Raw genomic sequence first — 22,271 nt, 5'->3', positions numbered from 1 at the left:
ATGTTTCCTTGAAAGTACATAATGAACTATTGTTATCATAGTTAATGCTCTCTTGAAAGTACATAATGGACTCCCATATGGATATTTAGTGTTTCTTGAAAGTACATAATGATTGTTATCATAGTTAATGCTCTCTTGAAAGTATATAATGGACTCCCAGGACAGGAAATGATAGCATTATCATATTAAATGATGAAGTGATTTGTACTAAATGGAATGACAACATGCTTAGGGCTAAGGATGATGTTTCACATGAATCTCTGGAAACCTGGTCAGTTCCTGGGGATGCATTAAGAAACTGTCATATCCTTAAATACATGTCAGCCTTATTCAATTAAATGATGAGATTGTATTTATTGGTCAGTATAAAACATGGGAGCTAAGGGCAAACAGATAGAGGTTTTCAGACCAGGAGCAGATGTGCTACCCAGGCCCCTTGTGCCCGCTGAAACTCTCTGTCTGGCTGCAACCAAAAACCTCCCAGTCGCTGGCAAAGATGTTGTCTGCAACTCAAGTGGTGATGTATGATTTACTTATTTGAATAAAGTTTATGTAATAACCTTTGACCGCCTCTATAGTCTACGTATGACAGAGATATAACTGAAAGAACCTAAAGCAGAACACATACACATTGACTTTACAGAGGACTGACTAGGCCATGAGGCCCCGGTCCTTATGAATCTTCAACTCCCTTGCTTAGAAGGAGCGGAGATGGGGAGGTGGAAGGTTCATTTTGGATTCAGGGGCCACTTATTCAGCCCTCCACTATAAGGATGCCCCCATGTGGGCGTCCCAAAAATTAGAGGGAGCACAAGTTATACATTGTGAGGGAATTGGAGGTACAGAAATCTCTCACTTCAAGTCACCACCCCTGACATTGACCCCACAAGAACACAAATACCACCTCCCCTGCCTGATTAGTACCCAGCTCCTAGTAAATCTGTTTGGCTGGGATTTTCTTTGCATGGCCAAGGCTAGTCTTAGCTGGGACCAGGGCACATTAAAATGCTCCATTTATTTAATGCAACCAGCAGCAGAAGAAGAAGATGAGTTGAAGGATATTCCTAAAGACTTGGCTACACCAGGAGCTAATGCTGGATTTTAACAGTCCCACCAGTGAAAATTGAAGTGCATCCAGAGTTAGAATTACCCCGCATCAAATAGTACGAATTGAAACCAGAAGCAATAGAGGGAATTAGACCAGTGTTTTTCTGTTATAGACTTGTGCTCTGCCTTTTTTAGTATACAGATCCACCCCCTTTCTCAGCAGTTTTTTTGCTTTCTCCTTCGAGGGGCAGCAGTACACCTTGCGGACCGTCTCGCAAGGATACACCGAGAGTCTAAGTTATTTTTCACAGGCCTTGAGAGCTGCCTTACAGAGATTCATAAGTATTGCCATACTAGGACAGACCAAAGGTCCATCAAGCCCAGCATCCTGTTTCCAACAGTGGCCAATTCGATCCAACGCCTTCTACTCTGGTACAGTATGTGGATGATTTGTTATTATGTGCTGATGATGTTGAATCTTGTAAAAATGTTACTATTCTTATATAATACTGGGCTTAAGGTAAACAGGGAGAAGTTACAGTACTGTAAATCTAGAGTAGTTTTTTTTTTTTTTTTGGGGGGGGGGGGGTGTAACTGATAAGGGAAGAGAAATTACACTTGAAAGAATTGCAACTATTTTGAATCTGAGTTTTCCAAAAAAATATGACTGCCTGCCTTAAGAAGATTTTAGGGGTTAACTGTATTCTGTAGACAATGGATTCCTAACTTTACTCAGATAGCAGAGCCATTGTATGTCACGTTAAAAGAGACAGATGGAGAATTCCATGCCTTTCTTAACTTGAAAATAGCTTTAACCAAGGCTCCCTGTCTGACTTTGCCGGACTACAAGTTAAAGTTTAATTTATATGTGTAGCACACTAAAACTGTAGATACTTGTTTGTTGGCCCAGAAGTTTCCCACTGGCCTTAAACCACTGGGGTACTTCTCACACCAGTTTAACCCTGTGGGTAGGGGAATGCCGTATTGTTTGCAGAGCTTGATTGCAACGGCTTATGCTGTACAAATTACAGACTTTGTAGTTCTACAGCATTTTCTGACTATTCATACAGAGCACACGGTGTCACAGTTAGTCTTGGCAAAAACTCAGCATATTACAAATACCAGACTACTGCATGTTGAGCTGACTCTGACCAAGGATCATATAACTATCACTAAATGTACTGGAATGAATCTAGCAACCCTCCTCCCTACAGAGGGAGAGGTGGGGTAGCTGAGGGGAATCATGACTGTATTCAGCAAATTACACTGGACACTAAGCCACATCTAGATCTTTCACCAGTGCCTTTGCCTGATGCAGATTTGATCATGTTCACTGATGGGTCAGCCTACAGGGACCAACAAAGGACTATACGAGTAGGTTATGCCGTATGTACTCAGGAAAGAATAATAGAAAAAGGGTCTTTGCCCTTTACCAGTTCTCAGCAAGCAGAACTGTTTGCATTAATTCATGCATATGAGTTGGGACAGTTTGTAGTTGTAAATATCTACACTGTCAGTGCATATGCTTTAGGGGTTGTCTGGGACTTCGCTCAGATCTGGAAACAGCAAGGTTTTTTTTACCTCATCTAACAGACCTATCAAATATGCTAAATATATACACAGACTGTTGGAAGCAATTAAGAAACCAGCAAAAGTAGCAATCCTTAAGTGCGCTGCACACACTGGAGGATTGAACTCTGTGAGCCAAGGAAATAAGTTTCCTGATCAGACCACAAAAGCAGCAGCTCTGAGTGAGTCTACTACTGTTTATTTGTTACCTCTGTATCCTAAGCCTCCTCCTGAATTGACTGCATTGGAATATCTGAAAGAATGCTTTGCCCAGTCAGACCCACAACAGCGTACAATATGGGCCACTTGGGGGGGCTGTCCTCACGGCTGAAGGTTTATGGAATAAGGATACTTTAATTGTATGCCCAGACAAACTACTTTATCCTCTAGCAGTGTACATGCACACTGGGACACATCCAAATGTTGCTTCTATGATAAAGACTTTCTCTATCCTTTGGTATCATCCACAGTTAACTGAGCATGCTGAAGCAGTAGTCCAAGCCTGTCATCATTGCTGGGCTTCTGGAAAGAAAGAACAGCTTTGCAGACCAGTACCTGCACATCTTCCAAAGCCCTGGGGCCCCTTTCTCTATATACAGGTTAATTACATAGAGTTACCTCTGGCCAGAGTGGGGCTCAAGTATTTACTGGTGGCAGTCTGTGGGTTCTCTGGATGGGTGGAGGCATATCCAACTACAAATTGTACAGCTGGGACAACTATTAAAAAGTTGATGACACATTTCTTTCCAACCTGGGGAATATCTTTAGTGATTTCCTCAGACCAGGGTCCCGCATTTGTCTCGTCTCTTTGGGAGGAGTTAGAACACCAGTTTGGGCTAAAGGGGCAGCTACACACTCCAAACCATCCTCTCAGCTCTGGCCAAGTTGAGGGAATCAATGGATTAATTAAGCAGCAATTAAGAGTACTCACCTCTGAGTGCAGAAAAGATTGGGTTCAGTGCTTGCCCTTTGCCTTGATGGTGCTTCGAAATTCCCCTCAACGGGCTAGATAGGGTCTCACCCCTTATGAAATTATTATGGGTAGACCCCTGGTAACCCCAGAAATGTTAGGGACCCTGCCAGATTCTGTTTTACTGTGCAGCGATCTCCTAACTTTTTCTCAGTACTTGTATAAAGCGCTTTCTTCTTTTTCTCCATTTCAGGTCACAGATTACAAAGCTGCTGGTGAGATACAGAGCGAGTATCCTCATCTGGAACCATAAGGCGCTTTCTTCTTTTTCTCCATTTCAGGTCACAGATTACAAAGCTGCTGGTGAGATACTGAGCGAGTATCCTTGTCTGGAACCTGGACACTACGTATACATGAAGGTCCAGAGGCCTCACACAGCTTTATCAGATACCTACAGCGGACCCTACCTGGTGTTACTGGTTGGACACTCAGCAGTCAACCTTCAAGGCCTGAATTCCAGGATTCATCTTTCCCACTGCAAGAAGAAAGCTACCCCAGCCCTAGGATCGGATGGGAAAACTGAGGTGCTTCAGTATTCGGATTCCTGAAGAGATTGAACTTGATCTGACTCCAGATTCAACTTTAGACAACAACAGAAACAATTCAGCTCTGCGTGAACATTTGGATCAACTGAAACAGAGGACAACAGATTGGTGTTCTATCTGTTTCTTAGTTTACCTAGCCCTAAGCCTAATTACAATAATTTTGATGCTGACGTACCTTTTATGAACATGTTTTGGTTTCTATTACAGATTGCCTTTCTTGTATTTCCCATTGGTTTTTTGCTCACTTTGGCAACTAGCTAGAGACATGATGCCTAAGCCCCAAGTTAAACTTATGGTAAAACAAACCATAAAAGAGGACACCTTCCCAATTAACATGCAGACAGAATTCCATGGTTTAAACATGATTTATGACCCCTTATGGGGTCAGAGAGGAGGGGGAGTCTGATGGTCTGAAAAATCTGTCTGAGAAGAGAGACCCCCAGGTCCGGGTTGAGAATGATTATGAGGAGCTGCCCTGTAATTTAATATAACAGTTAAATCAGAGGAGACAAAAGCTTGCAGATAGATGAAGCTTACAGCAACTAAAATAATAATTACTGGAAATTAAACTAATGTTGCAAAAACTGGAAATAGAAGCTAGAAATAGCACATATTTCTAAATCAACAGCTGAGGCTTGCAGAATGATGAAGCATATGGAACTAGGCAGTGTCCCTGATCAGTAAATTTAATTGTAGCCTGTTTTTGGGAAATCATAGCTTTGTCAGCATTAAGTGACCAACAATCCACTGCCTGGCCAGATAGTTGACATGAGAATTGGAAAGATAAATATGGGTGGTGGTCAGCCTTATTGCTAATAGGCTGGACGGACAACTGCTGCCATTTAATGAGTAATGCTTTCCGCGTGATGCTGATAACATGAGATTGGTTTCTGAAAATAATGATGATGTGGCATTGATTGCTCACCAATAAAAAGAAGAGGGCTGAAGTGAATCTCTGAGCTTGTATCCTGAGCACCCTTCGAAATTCAGGAGACCCAGGAACTGCTCCGCATTGGCCTTTGCTTATATCTATCTATCTATCTATCTATCTATCTATCTATCTATCTATCTATCTATCTATCTATCTATCTATCTATCTATCTATCTATAACTATAGTGCAATCCGCTTAAGTGCAAGGGTCTGGGACCAAAGAAATGCATACAGTTAACCAGAGCGTGCACTTAACCATTGTGACCCAAAGAAGCTTGACATCTGATAAACATATGTACAGTACTGTTTATTATTATACATACCGTATACAGTCTCAGTTAACTCACATTAGACTTGCTTGAAGTAATCAGTTATAGTCCTCTGTACACTATTGGGTCTGTGAGTTCCATAGACTACGTCTGCCACACAGTAAAAACTGTCATAGCACTGACATCCAGTGGCCTCCAGATAGGCCCGCACAGTGTTGAGACTCTCCAGCGCTCTTGCAAAAGTGACAGGAGGAGGTTGTTGAATTTCGTCAGCATGTGCCTTGCTGCTCATTTCTTCATCTGTTCCATCATCAGCCATTGTTGCCTGTGTGTAGGCGCATATCTCGACATCAGTGTCGTCATCAGCTATTTGATCGTAATCAACAGCTACGTAGTGATGGAACTCCTCTTCAGTAACACCAGCTGGGATGTCACTAACCTCTTCATCTGACATGTTTGCAACACCTGCATCTGTTTCGTCCCTCTCCACATCCGTAACAAAGCTTGCCTGCTAGTAGCAGTTCACAATGGTTGCCTGTGTAACATGATTCCAGGCTTCTTTCTGCATATGTAGGGAATCCAACAGTGATAGATTACGAGCCAGTTCAACAGCACGTTTATCCTTGTCAGTCTGGTCATCCATAATGCTCATCAGACAACGTAGCACAAGAGCCCGATAATGTTGTTTGACATTGGCTATTGTGCCCTGATCCATAGGTTGGATCAGAGAGGTAGTGTTTGGTGGAAGGAAGACCACCTTGACGTTAGACAGCCTGTCATCATCCCTGTATGCAGCATAATTATCACAAAGCAGCAAAATCTGACGCTTTTGTGCCCACATTCTAGTGTCTAACTTCTTTAGCCACTGCTTCCAAATTTCCTCAGTCATCCATGAATTTGGATTAGCCTCGTATGACACAGGAAGTCGCTTAACTTTCTTGAAGCAACGGGGCTGTTTGCTCTTTCCAATGCACTCCCACCCATATTGCAGCAAAGGAGGATTGTCAGACAGTCCTTCGGTGTTTTACCTCCAGTAGTTTCGGCATGTTTGAATGCAAGTGTTCCATCAGGAATCGCTCTCCAGTAGAGACCATTTTTGTCAGCATTGAAAATGTCACGAGGTGCAAACTTGTTCAAGATGGTAAGAAGAACTGAAACAACCGAATTTTCAGCACCAAAGTCATCAGCGTATTGTTTCTCACCATGCTGTTTCTTGAATTTTATGCTGTTCCTCTCCTTCCAACTTTCCAACCATCCAACAGTGGCTTTGAATTCAGTTAGTCCAATACTTTCTGCTAGCTGGTTAGCTTTCTCCATAAGCAGTGGACCACTGACAGGAACTGTCTGCACCTGACTTGAGAAAACCACAGAAGAAGAGCATCTTCTACCTCCTCAGCTTTTCCCACCCGTTTTCGTTTCCGTTGTGGACTTGTATTGTTTTGCCATTCTTCCAGAAGCTGATCTTTCTGCTTCAAGACATGTGAAATTTGACTGGGATTGACACCACATTCTTTAGCAATAGATGCTTGACTTTGTTTGTTTTCTAATTTTTTAAGAGCTTCTATTCGTTCAGCCAGTGATAAAGTCTTACAGTTCCGCCGCGACGACGACCCTGGTGTACGCTGTAAAAACATTCTTTCGCTTATTCTGCCTGAGGCAGTTAAAGAGGCAGTAAATTTGAAATCTCGTTGGTTGTCACGCGCCAATCGGCTTCCATATTCCATGCGCGCGCTTATGCGGAGTCTTTCCTGCAGAGGAGTGGTCTTAAACCATGCATATAAGCAAATCTTGCACTTATCAGTGGTGCGCTAAACCGAAGTTTGTCCCCATAGTAACATAGTAGATGACGGCAGAAAAAAAGACCTGCACGGTCCATCCAGTCTGCCCAACAAGACAACTCATGTGTGCTACTTTTTGTGTATACCCTACTTTGATTTGTACCTATGCTCTTCAGGGCACAGACCGTATAAGTCTGCCCAGCACTATCCCCGCCTCCCAACCACCAGCTCTGGTACAGACCGTATAAGTCTGCCCAGCACTATCCCCACCTCCCACCACTGGCTCTGGCACAGACCGTATAAGTCTGCCCAGCACTATCCCTGCCTCCCAACCTCCAGTCCCGCCTCCCACCACTGGCTCTGGCACAGACCGTATAAGTCTGCCCAGCACTATCCCTGCCTCCCACCACTGGCTGTGGCACAGACCGTTTAAGTCTGCCCCGCCTCCCAACCTCGCCTCACACTACTGGCTCTGCTATCCAATCTCGGTTAAGCTCCTGAGGATCCATTCCTTCTGAACAGGATTCCTTTATGTTTATCCCACGCATGTTTGAATTCCGTTACCGTTTTCATCTCCACCACCTCCCGCGGGAGGGCATTCCAAGCATCCACCACCCTCTCCGTGAAAAAATACTTCCTGACATTCTTCTTGAGTCTGCCCCCCTTCAATCTCATTTCATGCCCTCTCGTTCTACTGCCTTCCCATCTCCGGAAAAGGTTCGTTTGCGGATTAATACCTTTCAAATATTTGAACGTCTGTATCATATCACCCCTGTTCCTCCTTTCCTCCAGGGTATACACGTTCAGGTCAGCAAGTCTCTCCCCATACGTCTTGTAATGCAAATCCCATACCATTCTCGTAGCTTTTCTTTGCACCTCTTCGATTCTTTTTACATCCTTAGCAAGATACGGCCTCCAAAACTGAACACAATACTCCAGATGGGGCCTCACCAACGACTTATACAGGAGCATCAACACTCCCTTTCTTCTGCTGGTCACACCTCTCTCTATACAGCCCAACAACCTTCTAGATACAGCCACTGCCTTGTCACACTGTTTCATCGCCTTCAAATCCTCAGATACTATCACCCAAAGATCCCTCTCCCCGTCCGTACCTATCAGACTCTCGCCACCTAACACATACGTCTCCCATGGATTTCTATTCCCTAAGGGCATCACTTTGCATTTCTTGGCATTGAATTTTAATTGCCAAACCTTAGACCATTCTTCTAGCTTCTTCAGATCCTTTTTCATGTTTTCCACTCCCTCCGGGGTGTCCACTCTGTTACAGATCTTAGAGTGGACACCCCGGAGGGAGTGGAAAACATAGAAACATAGAAATTGATGGTGCCAAAAATGGGACCGAAGTACGGCATGCAGTTAAACAGAGCATGCGCTTATCCAACGTGCACTTAAATGGAGTGCACTGTATATTTATTTATTTATTTGCTGCATTTATATCCCACACTTTCCCACCTATTTGCAGGCTCAGTGTGGCTTACAATATAATACAACAACAATCACATTAATGGGATAAGGAAATCAGAATACAGATAACAAATATATATTGTGTGTGTGTGTGTGTGTGTGTTTTATTTCTCATGACCTCTCCGGGGACAAGGATAAAGAACCTATGGGTCCCCTACTTGGTGGGGGGGGGGGGGGGGGGGGGGGAGAGGGCGTAAGCTGGGCCCTAAATGCTTTCAGTCCTTGGTCAGTTCTTTATTATTTTTTTTTTATTTACATTTCATTATAGGCTGCCTAACTATTCTAGGTGGATAACAAATGAATATTAGAAATAAACAATACTAATTACATGAAACACACACATACAATATACAGGACAGCAAGATAAAAATAAACTAGAATTATCATCTCTGACCATTATTGGAAAGTCAGCAAGGGCAACAGCTACAATCAATGAATCCATAGCAAAAAAAACCAAACTCCTTAGACTGGCCCCCTAAAAATAATTTAACAGTACTTTGATTTAATCAGCAAAGGAAAGACATTTCTCACCAACTATCTTCCTTTGGCTCAGCTGTAGGTCTGTTCTTCTGCAGAACAGTGGGAGTGCACATTGTACAACTGTTCACTGAAGGTAGCCTTCAACACTCTGCAAAGAGAAATCTGGGTTGCTCACCTCTTGTAACTGTAGAGAGCACTGGCTGGCTTGAAGATGCTGACTTCCATCAGGACATACTGGGGGATTATACTGCTTCTGGCTCCTGGTTATCACAAATCAGGAATAAATTACGTATTTACCAGCATGTGTCAGAAATAATATCTAAAATAATCATGTGAGGTACAAGGCATAAATAGGAGTATTCCTATCTGAAGAAGGGACATTCATTCTCAAACGTTCATGTACAATGACATCACCTTGGTCTAACAGGTATCATAATCTATAAAGATTTAAAGAGACTTCTTAATAATAATTTTTTTTTATTTAGCTAATACCTTTTCAGCGCTCAGAGGGCTTACAATCTATTTTTGTCCCTAGGACAATTGGAAGGTGAAGTGACTTGCTAAAAGGTTGCTATAACTACTAGGCTACTCCTCCACTATTATGATGTGTGAAAGCTGCAGTGAATTACTCTCTGTATTCCAATTGCTCAAAATCTTCTCTGATATGTTTTCAAAGCAAACCATAAACTCTAGTCAATTTTACATTGCTATCTGGTTTGCTTTTAACTGCTACCCTTTGGATGTAGCCTTCTCCACCGTGTCTATCATCTGAATAGAGTCTCCTCCTTTACACTCACCCCAGAGTTATGAAGTCTGCTTTACTGACTGTATCCGGCTCAATACAAATGTTCATAGAATCCTCAGTGCGCTGGAAAGATAATAAAGAGATTCTGTAACACCATATTAGTGTGTGCATCTTATCACTGTAACCTCACACTGCATCAGCAGCAGTGACAACCGTCTCCTCTCTGGGCATGGCCTTTCCTGACACCCCACATCAGCACACAGTAGTGGGTTTCAAGAACTGGCCCCCTTCTAAGGGCAGGTGTTCGATGTCTATTTTATACATTTATGTGCACAAAGTAATGGAACACTTAAAAGATGATCATATTTCTTCACTTGTCAAGAGAATTCATAACCATCAACATCTGCACATGAGTCTGCTGAAATACTTCAGAAACTATAAGCGAGCACTACAGGTGCTACAAAAAAAGGAGTAATTTCTTTTTTTATTTGTCAAAATTTAGTTTATTGAACCAACACAAGTATGCAATAACTACTAGAAATTTACAACACAAAATTTGGTTCCCAAACAGCTACAATACAGCATACCTTTGAGGTTTAATATTTTATATCCTCCCACAACCCCTCAACCACCCACCTCCCAAATATATATCCAAACAAAAAGGAGTACTCTTTTCAAAACTATTGACTTCCCCTTCTTTTCAACATAAATTTTAGGACTCTTCTATTCGAACTTTGAGGATGCTTCACAAAGGGCCTCTTTTCCTTTGAAGAGTAGTGCAGGGCTCTGGGTTAGCATTAAAGGGTATTATTTTTAATGTTCAAGAAACTATTTGGACAGAAAGATTCCTTCTTGTTTCTCTAAGGTTTTCCCTAGTTTTAACTCTTATTCTTCTGCTGTCTAGCCTAGCCATCACAGCAACTCTTGTCAGAAGTCAGAGACCATAGCTTTCTTTGAAAGCTAGTATGCAGACATCCAGTCTAGACATGAGGTGTACTAGTATGTTTTCAACACTCTAGTTTGCTACCTTTGCTTTCATTAGTTGATAGTTAGATTCACGTCCTTTATGGGGTCAATACTAAATACCATGATGGCTTAAGTAGGATTTGAAATCAAAGATCTGTGATTCCTTACCCTGAGGTTTAGCTGTCTATTCTGTGTTGAAATGGATAGCTCAATAGCAGAAAGCTCAACTTGTTCCCAAGATTCTGGAGTCACTTCCCAGGACACATCTGTGAATACAATGATACAGTAAAGTGAAGACACTTACCTGTAGCAAGTATTCTCCGAGGACAGCAGGCTTATTATTCTCACAAGTGGGTTGACGATCCACAGCAGCCCAGGAACCGGCATGATATATAACAAAAAAGTTGTCAGAGCCTTCTGCCGCTCTCACCGCACAGAGTGCCATCCTGCCCATCGTGCAACCGTGCTTAGTTTAATTCAACAGCATAAGAAAAAACGAAGAAACAAACAACTCCAAAGGGAGATGGGTGGGACTGTGAGAATAATAAGCCTGCTGTCCTCGAACGCCTGTTACAAGTAAGTATCTTCGCTTTCTCCGAGGACAAGCAGGCTTAAATATACTCACAAATGGGGAATCCCCTGCATCCAGGCTTACCCAAAACAATAAACAGTGGACAACTGGGCCTCGCAACGGCGAGAACATAACACAAAGTAACCTGAAACTATATACAAACTAGCTGAGAGTGCAGTCTGGAACAAAACAAAACGGACCTAGGAGGGTGGAGTTGGATTCTAAACCCCAACAGATTCTGCAACACTGACTGCCCAAACCAACTGTGGCATCGGGTATCCTGCTCAAGGCAGTAATGAGATGTGAATGTGTGGACTGAAGACTATGTTGCAGCTTTGCAAATCTCTTCAATGGCGGCTGACTTCAAGTGAGCCACCGATGCAGCCATGGCGCTGACATTATGAGCTGTGACATCACCCTCCAGAGTCAGCCCAGCTTGGGCATAAGCGAAGAAAATGCAATCTGCTAGCCAATTGGAAATGGTGTGTTTACTGATGGCGACTTTCCTCCTGTTGGGGTCAAAAGAAACAAACAACTGGACGGCCTCCTGGCACAGAGGGCAAGATCCAGTGCCCCCCTGCTTGTTGGTGTAATACATTGCAACCTGAATGTCTGTTTGAACTAAGATAATTTGGTTGGACAGCTGATCTCTGATAGCCTTTAGAGCGTTCCAGATCGCTCGGAGCTCCAGGAGGTTGATCTGAAGACCTGTTTCCTGGAGGGACCAGGCTCCTTGAGTGTGAAGCCCATCTACATGAGCCCCCCACCCCAAGAGCAATGCATCCGTCGTCAGCACTTTTTGTGGCTGAGGAATTTGAAATGGAAGTCACAAGGTCAGATTGGACCAAATTGTCCCCCACTGAAGAGAGCGTACCAGCTTGGGGGACACTCGGATGACATCTTCTAGACTCCTCATGGCTTGATACCACTGAGAAGCCAGAGTCCACTGAGCAGATCTCATGTGAAGACGTGCCATGGGTGTAACATACACTGTGGAACACACATGGCCCAACAACCTCAACATCTGTCGAGCTGTGACCTGCTGCGATGTCCGAACCTTTGACGCTCATCCTCTACTTCTATGGGGAACGAAATGACATCCGCCATTTCCCGTACAAAAGAAGTAGAGAAACTCTCAGGTGGAGACAGTCTCCTCCGAGGTGGAGGGGAAGGTTCAGAAGGAATCCCAAAGGACTCATCGGAGAAGTACCTGGGATCCTCTTCTGATTCCCATGAGCGTTCCTTGTCAGTGTCGGTTAGCACTTCCCTCAGTGATTTCCAAGACCTAACCCGCCTCGACCTCAACGACCCACGGTCACGAGCTCGGTGTCGTGCAACTGATTCCCGCATCGACTGCGACAAAGCTTCCTCCACCGATGTCGAAGGCGAATCGGCCTGGGTGGCAGTCGACATCGGCGCCATGCAAGAGGCCTCACCACGGGTTGAGGGCCAGCCAAAGCTGCAGCAAGAGGCATGGTAGGCGCAAGCACCTCTGATGCCGATGCACTTCGACGCAGCAAGCCTTCCAGAAGCTCTGGAAGCAAGGCCTGGATCCGCTTGTTGAGAGCCTCCATTGGCAAAGGCTGTAGGGCTGGTTGGAGATCAGGCTGCAGAAGTGCTTGGGGACGGAAGCACAATCTTGGCTGCTAGGAGACAGATGCGTCTGCACTTCCTAAATGGAAGGGGAGCAGTCCTCCCGGCGTCGATGCTTCTCAGGTGTTCTCCTTTGGCACCCTGGAGCTCCTGGCACCGTGTGTCCAAGGAGAATGGTATCGATGCTTCTTAGCCTTCACCCGATGCTAAGGGGTCATTGAGTCATTGAGACTCCTCGGTGCCGATAACGTCGAATCCTCCATTCATCTCGGGGTCAGGTCTGACGAAGGCCGGTCTCAGGGGGGCCTGCATAGCAGGAGGCCTCGAGGTAGGTAGAGACCCGCTCGATGCCTCACTGCTCTCAGTGTGTCAGGGTCTCTGTGTAGCCACTGCCGATGTCTCCCTCAATGCCAACATTGATGCCGCCGACGTTGATGCTGATGCAGACGTTGAAGGACCAGAACGGGCTCCAAAACGTTTCTCTCTTTGAGCCTCTCGGGCAGTTTGTGTCCTTTTCCTCATACGAAGACAAAGGGCACAACTCGCTGCACTATGGTCGGGCCCAAGGCACTGGATACACCAAGAATGGGTATCTGTACCTGAGATGGTCCAGTTGCACCGAGTACAGTGTTTGAAGCCACTGGGATTCTTTGATGTCATGGAAGGGAAGACAGCTCCGGCTAAATCAAAAAACGCGATTCCGCCAAAAGGAAAGAGGCACAAAAGGAGAAGAGACCTGGCCAAGCAGGCCTAAGTACAGCTGCGATGAAAAAGAAAGGAAGCTTAATGTGGGTCAAAAAACTAAGAAAAAGAAGAGTCGAAAGAATGCTGAAAAGCGCTGAAATGCTCGTTCCCGGGTGAAAAAGGAGCCCCGGAAAAAAAGATACCTGAGGAGCGCGGTCTTGCAACAGATGGGAAGGCACTCCGCGCATGCTCTGGCAACATTTGTGCTATATATCATGCAAGTTCCCGGCCCAGATCGTTGACCCACTTGTCAGTATAATTAAGCCTGCTTGTCCTCGGAGAACATATCAGTGAAGAAATTATATATGGGATAAAACTGCTGAATATTAAAAAATTGTGATCACATGATTCCAACCAATAAAAAGATGATGCTAGGAATCCAGACATAGTGGTCAAAGAGAAAAACTCAAAAACAGCATTGCTAAGAGAGATGTCAGTACCATGTGACTATTCTGTGCTACAGAGAGAGAGAGAGAAAAAAAAATCAAGCAAATACCAACTAAGAGAATGTGGCGGAAATATACAGAAATAATCTTAAATGTATTAGGTGCCAAAAGTCCAATTTAGAACTTGTAAGAAGATTGATATGTTGCCTGAATATATTAAAACCTATGAAATCTAGAATGATCTGTTTGGCATAAACAATATTAAGAGAAATATCTGAAAAACCACAATCAAACCTGGCATACCCTGGCTAAAGAGTAAAACTCGTTCCTGCCGTGGTACACTCAAAACAAAAGCATTTGGAGATAATATCCTGAGGAAAACCACAACAGAAAGTGTCCAAGGCAAAAATAATCAATTATTGTTCAAAGTATGTTCAATAGGTGACTAGGACCCCAGCCTAGCAGTTAATGTCATACAATGCAAACAGGAGACCAGTTCCCAGATCTTGTTCTTCCTGCTTAGGCATGCATTTGGCATATCACCTTTCTCAGCTACAATTAAAGCAGTTTATATATTATATACAGGAACTTTCTCTGTCCCTAGTGCGATCACAATCTAAGTTTTTTGTACCTGGGTCAACGGAGCATTAACCTATTCTATTAAGTTAGATGCCTAACTGTACGTTTAGCACGCAAAGTTGAACGCGCAAGTTACAGAATAAGGTCAGTTGCATGTGCAACTTAACATCAATTATAAGCTAATTATTATAGTAACTAAGAATAACTGGCACTAAATAATGTTAATTAGCATTTCCAGAAATTTTATTGATTTTCCAATAACAAAGGATAGAACAATAATCGTAACAAACATGTTCCATTATAACTTGTTAAAAAAAATAAACAAAAAAGAATTAAATGTACATATCAGCACTTCTCAAAGAAAGTTAAAAGGAGAGAGAAAAACAAAGAAGGGAGAAAAACATTTAAGAAATAGTACTGATTAGCTGCTTACCAAAAAGACAATAGCATAGGTTAGATATAAAGCATTTACATCGGAGTCATGTGATGCTAGGCGAGGGGTAGGACGCCGCAGGACTGAGCTCTGAGGCCCCGAAATAACATCTCCCCTCCCTAGCAGCGCAAATCGGCAACTAAACAACTCGCAAGAGGCGACAGTATAAACGGAAAGATAGAGCCAAGAGATCGGCAGCAGCAACAAAGAAAATAATAAAGATATGACCTCTAAAACACAGCGGAAAGACGGAGCACGAGGGAGAGCTGGTGACAGCAAGATGGCGGATCCCAGTCCTTCGGGAGAAACAGTGAGCTCCGTCTGGGCGGCTGACTTCCTTCTCATTAATGAAACTTGGATTCATGACTCCAAAGACCCAATAATCCTAAAGCTTTGCCCACCAGGGTACAAAATTACCCATTGGACAAGGGAAGGAAAAAGAGGCGGAGGCAAAGCTATAATTTATAAATCCCAATACACAGTCACAACAACAGCTGAATCTATCCTTCCCCAACTCGAAATAGCCTCAGTCAGAATCAACCACCCCAACCGCAGGACCAACTAAACATAATCCTATTTTATAGACCCCCGGCTAAATGGCAAGATGCCCAGACACACTTCATGGACTTCATATCAAACACCTGCCTGTCCTCCCAAAATATTCTTATAGCAGGAGACATCAACCTTCATCTGGAAGATATTAACACAAACAATGTACACGAATGCAAGGAATTCCTACATCTCTGGGAGATCCACTGGCCTAACATGTAACATGCAACCCACTCACAAGAAAGGACACACATTAGACATCATTACCCATAAATTTTCGTCAGAAGCGAACCTCAGAATCAAAGACACAAAATGGACAGCCACACCGTGGTCAGACCACCACAAGGCAAACACCTCCCTCCTTTGGAAAACAAAAGAGACACAACAAAACAAGAATAAAGAACATATACTACAAGAGGCAAAATAGACCCTCTAACATTTTGGCAACAAATATACACCGACGAATGGACAACAACTACAGACTCACCCCATTTTCTACAAGAATGGGACAACAGATGCAGAACAGTTCTAGACAAGATAGCACCACTCCAAACTAGAACCTCACATAGGAAAAGCTCAATCCCTTGGTTCAACGAAGAACTGAAAGAACTAAAAACACAGGTTAGAAGGCTAGAAAGAGCTTGGAGCAAAAAAAAAAAAAAAAAAAAAAAAGACGAACACACACTCAAAGAGTGGAAACAGTTACAAAGAAAATATAATTACAAAATCAGACAAACCAAAAGAACGCACTACAGAACTATAATAGGACCAAATTACAAGGATACGCATAAACTCTTTTCACTTGTAAATAATCTCCTAAACACCACACAGGTCACTTCGAATAGCATAGAAACCCCATCGCCAGCCAACCTAGCAAACTAGTTCAAGGAAAAAATCATAAAGCTCCGACGCATGATACCAAGCAATACCACTGAGTACACAAGCATCCTTGAATGCTTAGACCGGAAACCTGGGGAATATCCAGCCGATCGATCATGGACCAACTTTGACTTGATTTCAGTAGACGAACTCACACACTGGCTCAGAAAATACGCCAAATCTCAATGCAAACTTGACATCTGCCCTACTAGCCTATTAAAAGCCGACCCCAAACAATTCACAAAAGACCTCACGAACCAAGTAAATTACAGACTCCTAAATGGTCTCTTCCCCACGGACAAAGGAAATATCCTTCTCACTCCACTGCCAAAAGATGCCAAGAAAAGCACAATGGACCTAACCAACTACCGACCAGTTGCTTCGATCCCGCTCATAACAAAACTGATGGAAGGCATAGTGACGCAACAATTCATGGAATACCTAACCAAACACTCAATTCTACATGAGTCTCAATCAGGATTTAGATCAAATCATAGTACTGAAACTGTACTAGTGTCTGCAATGAACTAATTCTAAAAAACAATTGCAACCGGCAAGAACATACTCGTACTACAATTCGACATGTCTAATGCTTTCGACATGGTAGATCATGGAATATTACTACACCTGCTAGAATACTTTGGAATCGGAGGCCCAGTTCTCAAATGGTTCAAAGGATTCCTTACCACCAGATCCTACCAAGTAACAACGAATAATGACAGATCACCACCTTGGACACCGGAATGTGGAGTTCCTCAGGGATCCCCCCTTTCGCCAACTATTTTCAACCTTACGATGATACCACTAGCCAAACTTCTAGCCAACCAGAACTTCAACCCCTACATATATGCGGATGATGTCACGATCCACATCCCGTTCAAAAGTAACTTAAACGAAATAAGCAACGAGATCAACCAGAGCCTCCAAATCATGCACTCTTGGGTGGACTCATTCCAGTTAAAACTGAACGCAGAAAAAACTCAATGTCTAGTTCTCACTTCCCAATACAACACAAACAACTACCCTACCATAACCACACCATACTGCACATTCCCTATCTCAGAAAATCTGAAAATTCTTGGAGTCACTATTGATCGATACCCACGTGAAGAATATAACGAAAAAAATGTTCTACTCGATGTGGAAACTCAAGAGAATAAAACCTTTTTTCTCAAGAAACACCTTCCGTACCCTAATACAGTCATTAGTAATAAGTCATCTGGACTACTGTAACACTTTGTACGCAGGCTGTAAAGAACAGACCATTAAAAAAACTCCAAACAGCCCAGAACACCGCAGCCAGACTCATCTTTGGAAAAACTAAATACGAAAGGGCGAAACCTCTAAGAGAGAAACTACACTGGCTACCACTCAAGGAACGAATCGAGTTCAAGATCTGCACAACCGTCCACAAAATCATCCACGCAGACGCCCCACTCTATATGTTAAACCTAGTGGACCTACCACCCAGAAACGCCAAAAGATCGGCCCGCAAATTCCTCAATCTGAACTTCCCCAGCTGTAAAGGAATTAAATACAAACATTCATACGCTACTTCTTTTGCGTATAAAAGTACACAGATCTGGAACGCATTACCCATGGCCCTGAAGAATATGGACAATCTAACCTGCTTTCGCAAATCTTTGAAAACACACCTCTTCAACAAAGCCTACTAAAGACATCCTTAATAAATCATTCCTCAAACTACTCAGGTGCACCAAAAACACCTCTCACAACACCTTACCTAGTACCTTGCATCTAAATCACCTACCTTCAGCTTATTATCGACTGTATTTAAGATCATGCAATGACTACATCATAACAACACTCTGTAAGCCACATTGAGCCTGCAAAAGGTGGGATAATGTGGGGTACAAATGCAATAAATAATAATAATAATAATAATAATAATAATAATAATAATAAAAAGCAGCAGAGGTCTCACAACTACTGGAATCCTTGGTAGATGTGAAATTGCAGAGGATCTCAGAAAAATTAGACACCATGGACGGCAAATTAGAAAGATTGAAAACGGATATGATGGGATTTCAGCAAAGGCTGTCTGAACTAGAAGATCGCAACGCACAGCAGGAGGGCCAAACTAAGGACTGGCAGAGGAGGATCACCCAGTTACAAACGAAAGTGGAGGACCTGGAAAACAGGATGAGAAGAAACAACATCAGGTTGGTGGGGATCCCCGAATCTGTCCGGGAAGTGGACCTGCGCGAAGTAATAGAAGCATGGCTGCTGAAGGGGTTAAAAATGAAAGCCCTGGAGAATAACTTACGAATTGAGTGGGCACACCGCCTAAGTCAACTGAGATCAAAAGCACAGCATCCCCGAGTAGTAATCTGTAAAATCTTAAATTATACTCACAAACAAGAGATTTTGAGAGCCTGGAGAGCTATGGGCAAGGTGTGCTATGAAGGGCAGAGTGTGCTGTGCTTTCAAGACTTTTCGGCAGCAGTAGTAGCACAACGCAAGCAGTTTGTAGGCGCATGTATGGAGCTGCATAAAAAAAGAATTCATTTTGCATTGCTCTATCTGGCACGATTGAGAATTCATCATTATGGTCAAGTCCACTTTTTTACCACCCCAACGGAGGCGCTGCAGTTTGCCCAGCAGAATAATGGAAGTACGGAGAAGAATGGGGAGACAGTGGCACGTTAACAGACGAGGAGTGGTTTTCACATGGCTGACAGGATTTTCAAGATTCCAGGAGATGGAGGAGTGGAGTCAGCGACATACTACAGAAGCAGAGACTTGAGTATGGTTGATTTGAGACACTGAATTTCACAGTATTAAAATAAATAAGAAGTGGGGAATTAAAGTTAAACACACTTCCAAAACTGCTAATGATAACTGTACTGGAGCAGGGATGGCATTTTGGAAGGCAAGTTGAGTGCGGAAGGGCCATTTTAACATGACAAAGGGAGGAAGAGGTAATAAGGGCTTGGAGACCAGAGAAAGCGGGTTGTGAGTGTTCATAAAGAAATGAGGCTGCAGGGGGAGGGGGCAGGGCCAGGACGTGACCAGTTCTCTAGAGAGAACAATGATTAGTAGACCAGCGAGGGGAAGGGGGGGAGGGAAGGGAGAGGGAGGGGAAGGCAGGGGACAGGGGGGGGGGGGAGTTGGGATTTTTTTGTTATTTTCATTCTGCTTCTCCTAATATTATTTTGCATACTTCGCGCCCGGGGGTGGGGGGAAACAGTGGAGGACTCAGCTGTTCAAAGGAGGGGTGCCTAAGGGCTGGGAGGCACGCTCTCCAATTAGAGGGAAAAAGAACAGAAATGCACCCTAAATTGGAGTGATAGGGCAGGTTAAATTGATATCATGGAACGTGGGGGGGGGGGGGGGGGTCTCATCGCCCATAAAGCGGAAAAAAATATTACAAGCTTTACAGCAGCATGCAGCAGACATTGTGTTCCTTCAAGAAACGCATCTGACCTCGATAGAACATGATAAATTCCAACAAGGTTGGGTGGGAACTGCAGTGGGATCCCCAGCTAACAATAAAAAAGCAGGAGTGCTGATATTATTTAGGAAGGGATTACATGTGGTCACAAAAAAGATCAGAAGAAGCGCAGAAGGTAGATATGTTCTGATAGAAGCAGAAGTAGGAGGGACCACTTACATTTTTTGCAGTATATATGCACCCAACGTATATGATAAAAAATTTCACAAGGAGATAGTGACATTACTGAATCCATATCAGGGAGAGAATGTGGTGCTGGGAGGCGATTTTAACATGGTGTTTGACCCCTTAATAGACAAGACAAACCCAGGGGGCTTAGGGCATAGACACTATTTAAGGGGACTGCCGTTTTTGTGTGCTACTTTGGAATTAGTAGATGTGTGGAGGGTGTTACATCCGGGGTGTAGAGACTACACACATCTATCTCGGGCTCACTCCTCCTTATCCCGAATTGATTATATATTCATTTCCAAACCCCTTTTTGCTAGAACTGTGGAAGTGGAGATTGGACCAGGTGAGATTTCCGATCATTCCCTTATATGGGTGACATTGGAAATAGCAGGAGACAAAAAAGGACAAGGGGGGTGGAAGTTTCCATATGAGCTCTACAGGGACGCAAAATTTCAGGAACTATTACGGGAAAAATGGAGAGAATATGAAACTCATAACAGAGGGCACATAGAGCAGCGTGGGTTATATTGGGAAACAACAAAGGCAGTTATGAGAGGGGAGATAATTGCATATAGAGCATGGACGAGGAAGTGAAGGGATAGAGAGATATTACATCTGGAAAGGGAGGTACGTACACACCGAATGAAATATGGAGCTACTCAAACGGAAGAACAGAAGCTAAAATACTTAACGTCCCAGAGAGAACTAAATGAATTATTGCAAGAAAGAGCACAGAAAGCTGAGTGGTATTACAAACATAAGCTATTTATGTATGGGAACAAGGCGGGGATGCTACTAGGCCGAATGGCTAAAGGGAAAAGAGGGACAAGTATAAATAAGAAGTGGGGAATTAAAGTTAAACACACTTCCAAAACTGCTAATGATAACTGTACTGGAGCAGGGATGGCATTTTGGAAGGCAAGTTGAGTGCGGAAGGGCCATTTTAACATGACAAAGGGAGGAAGAGGTAATAAGGGCTTGGAGACCAGAGAAAGCGGGTTGTGAGTGTTCATAAAGAAATGAGGGCTGCAGGGGAGGGGGCAGGGCCAGGACGTGACCAGTTCTCTAGAGAGAACAATGATTAGTAGACCAGCGAGGGGAAGGGGGGGAGGGAAGGGAGAGGGAGGGGAAGGCAGGGGATGGGGGGGGGGGGAGTTGGGATTTTTTTGTTATTTTCATTCTGCTTCTCCTAATATTATTTTGCATACTTCGCGCCCGGGGGTGGGGGGAACAGTGGAGGACTCAGCTGTTCAAAGGAGGGGTGCCTAAGGGCTGGGAGGCACGCTCTCCAATCCTACAAACAAAAAATCAAAAAGGAGATAGGCTTAGACTTGAACAAGATATAGTGAAGAGCTTTCGGCAGTATTATGAGAGAATGTATAAGGAGCCTGAGGAGATAATACCGGACAGCACGTTGTTTTTAGACAATGTGGATCTCCCAATGCTCTCAGCTTCACAGAAGAAATATCTCAATGCGCCTATTGAGGAGGTGGAGTTAACATTGGCATTACAACAGAGTGATATCCATAAGACACCGGGGCCAGATGGATATAGCATGGCGTTTTATAAAATGCTACAAGAACAGGTAACCCCGCCGCTGTTGAACTTATTTAATTCGATAGCGGTCATGGGATCGGTTCCTGAGACTTTTAGAATGGCAAGAATGATAGTGCTGTTGAAACCAGGTAAAGATCCAGAGGAAATGGGCTCATACAGACCAATTTCCCTGTTAAATTGCGATGTAAAACTATACGCAAAAATTTTAGCTAATAGGCTGGCCCGGGTGCTGCCAGATTTGATAGCATCGCCACAAGTAGGGTTTGTAAAGGGAAGATCAGTAGTAAGCAATGTACGAGCTCTTATTGCTTCCTTAGAGAGAGTGGAAGAACAGAAACAGCCTTCTCTGCTCGTAAGTTTTGATGAAGAGAAGGCCTTTGACCGGGTGGTGTGGCAGTTCATGTTTGAAGTTATGCGGCGAGTAGGAATAGAGGGGTTTTTTTTAGGAAGGCTGTGGAGGCCCTTTATCTGAACCCACAAGCGTTCATATGGATCAATGGGAAACGGTCATCAACATTTTCGATAAGGAGAGGAGTGCGGCAGGGG

At 43.6% G+C, this 22,271-nt stretch overlaps 1 protein-coding gene across 2 annotated transcripts in view; it reads right to left on the bottom strand.

Moving 5' to 3' along the window:
* The window catches only part of AGK (acylglycerol kinase), a 731,903-nt gene that overhangs the window by 29,732 nt on the left and 679,900 nt on the right, over positions 1 to 22,271 (bottom strand). For both annotated transcript variants that reach the window (XM_030216389.1, XM_030216388.1), the window contains exons 13-15: positions 10,957 to 11,054; positions 9,875 to 9,945; positions 9,253 to 9,337 (exon numbers count right to left, since the gene is read on the bottom strand). In XM_030216389.1, coding sequence (XP_030072249.1) covers positions 9,253 to 9,337; positions 9,875 to 9,945; positions 10,957 to 11,054 — 254 coding nt within the window. The remainder of the gene's footprint in view (positions 1 to 9,252; positions 9,338 to 9,874; positions 9,946 to 10,956; positions 11,055 to 22,271) is intronic.

Source organism: Microcaecilia unicolor, chromosome 10 (genome assembly GCF_901765095.1).
Source record: "Microcaecilia unicolor chromosome 10, aMicUni1.1, whole genome shotgun sequence".
NCBI classification, from domain to species: Eukaryota; Metazoa; Chordata; class Amphibia; order Gymnophiona; family Siphonopidae; genus Microcaecilia; species Microcaecilia unicolor.
The sequence above is the reverse complement of the archived record's forward strand: the minus strand, read 5'-3'. Positions and strand labels throughout refer to the sequence as shown.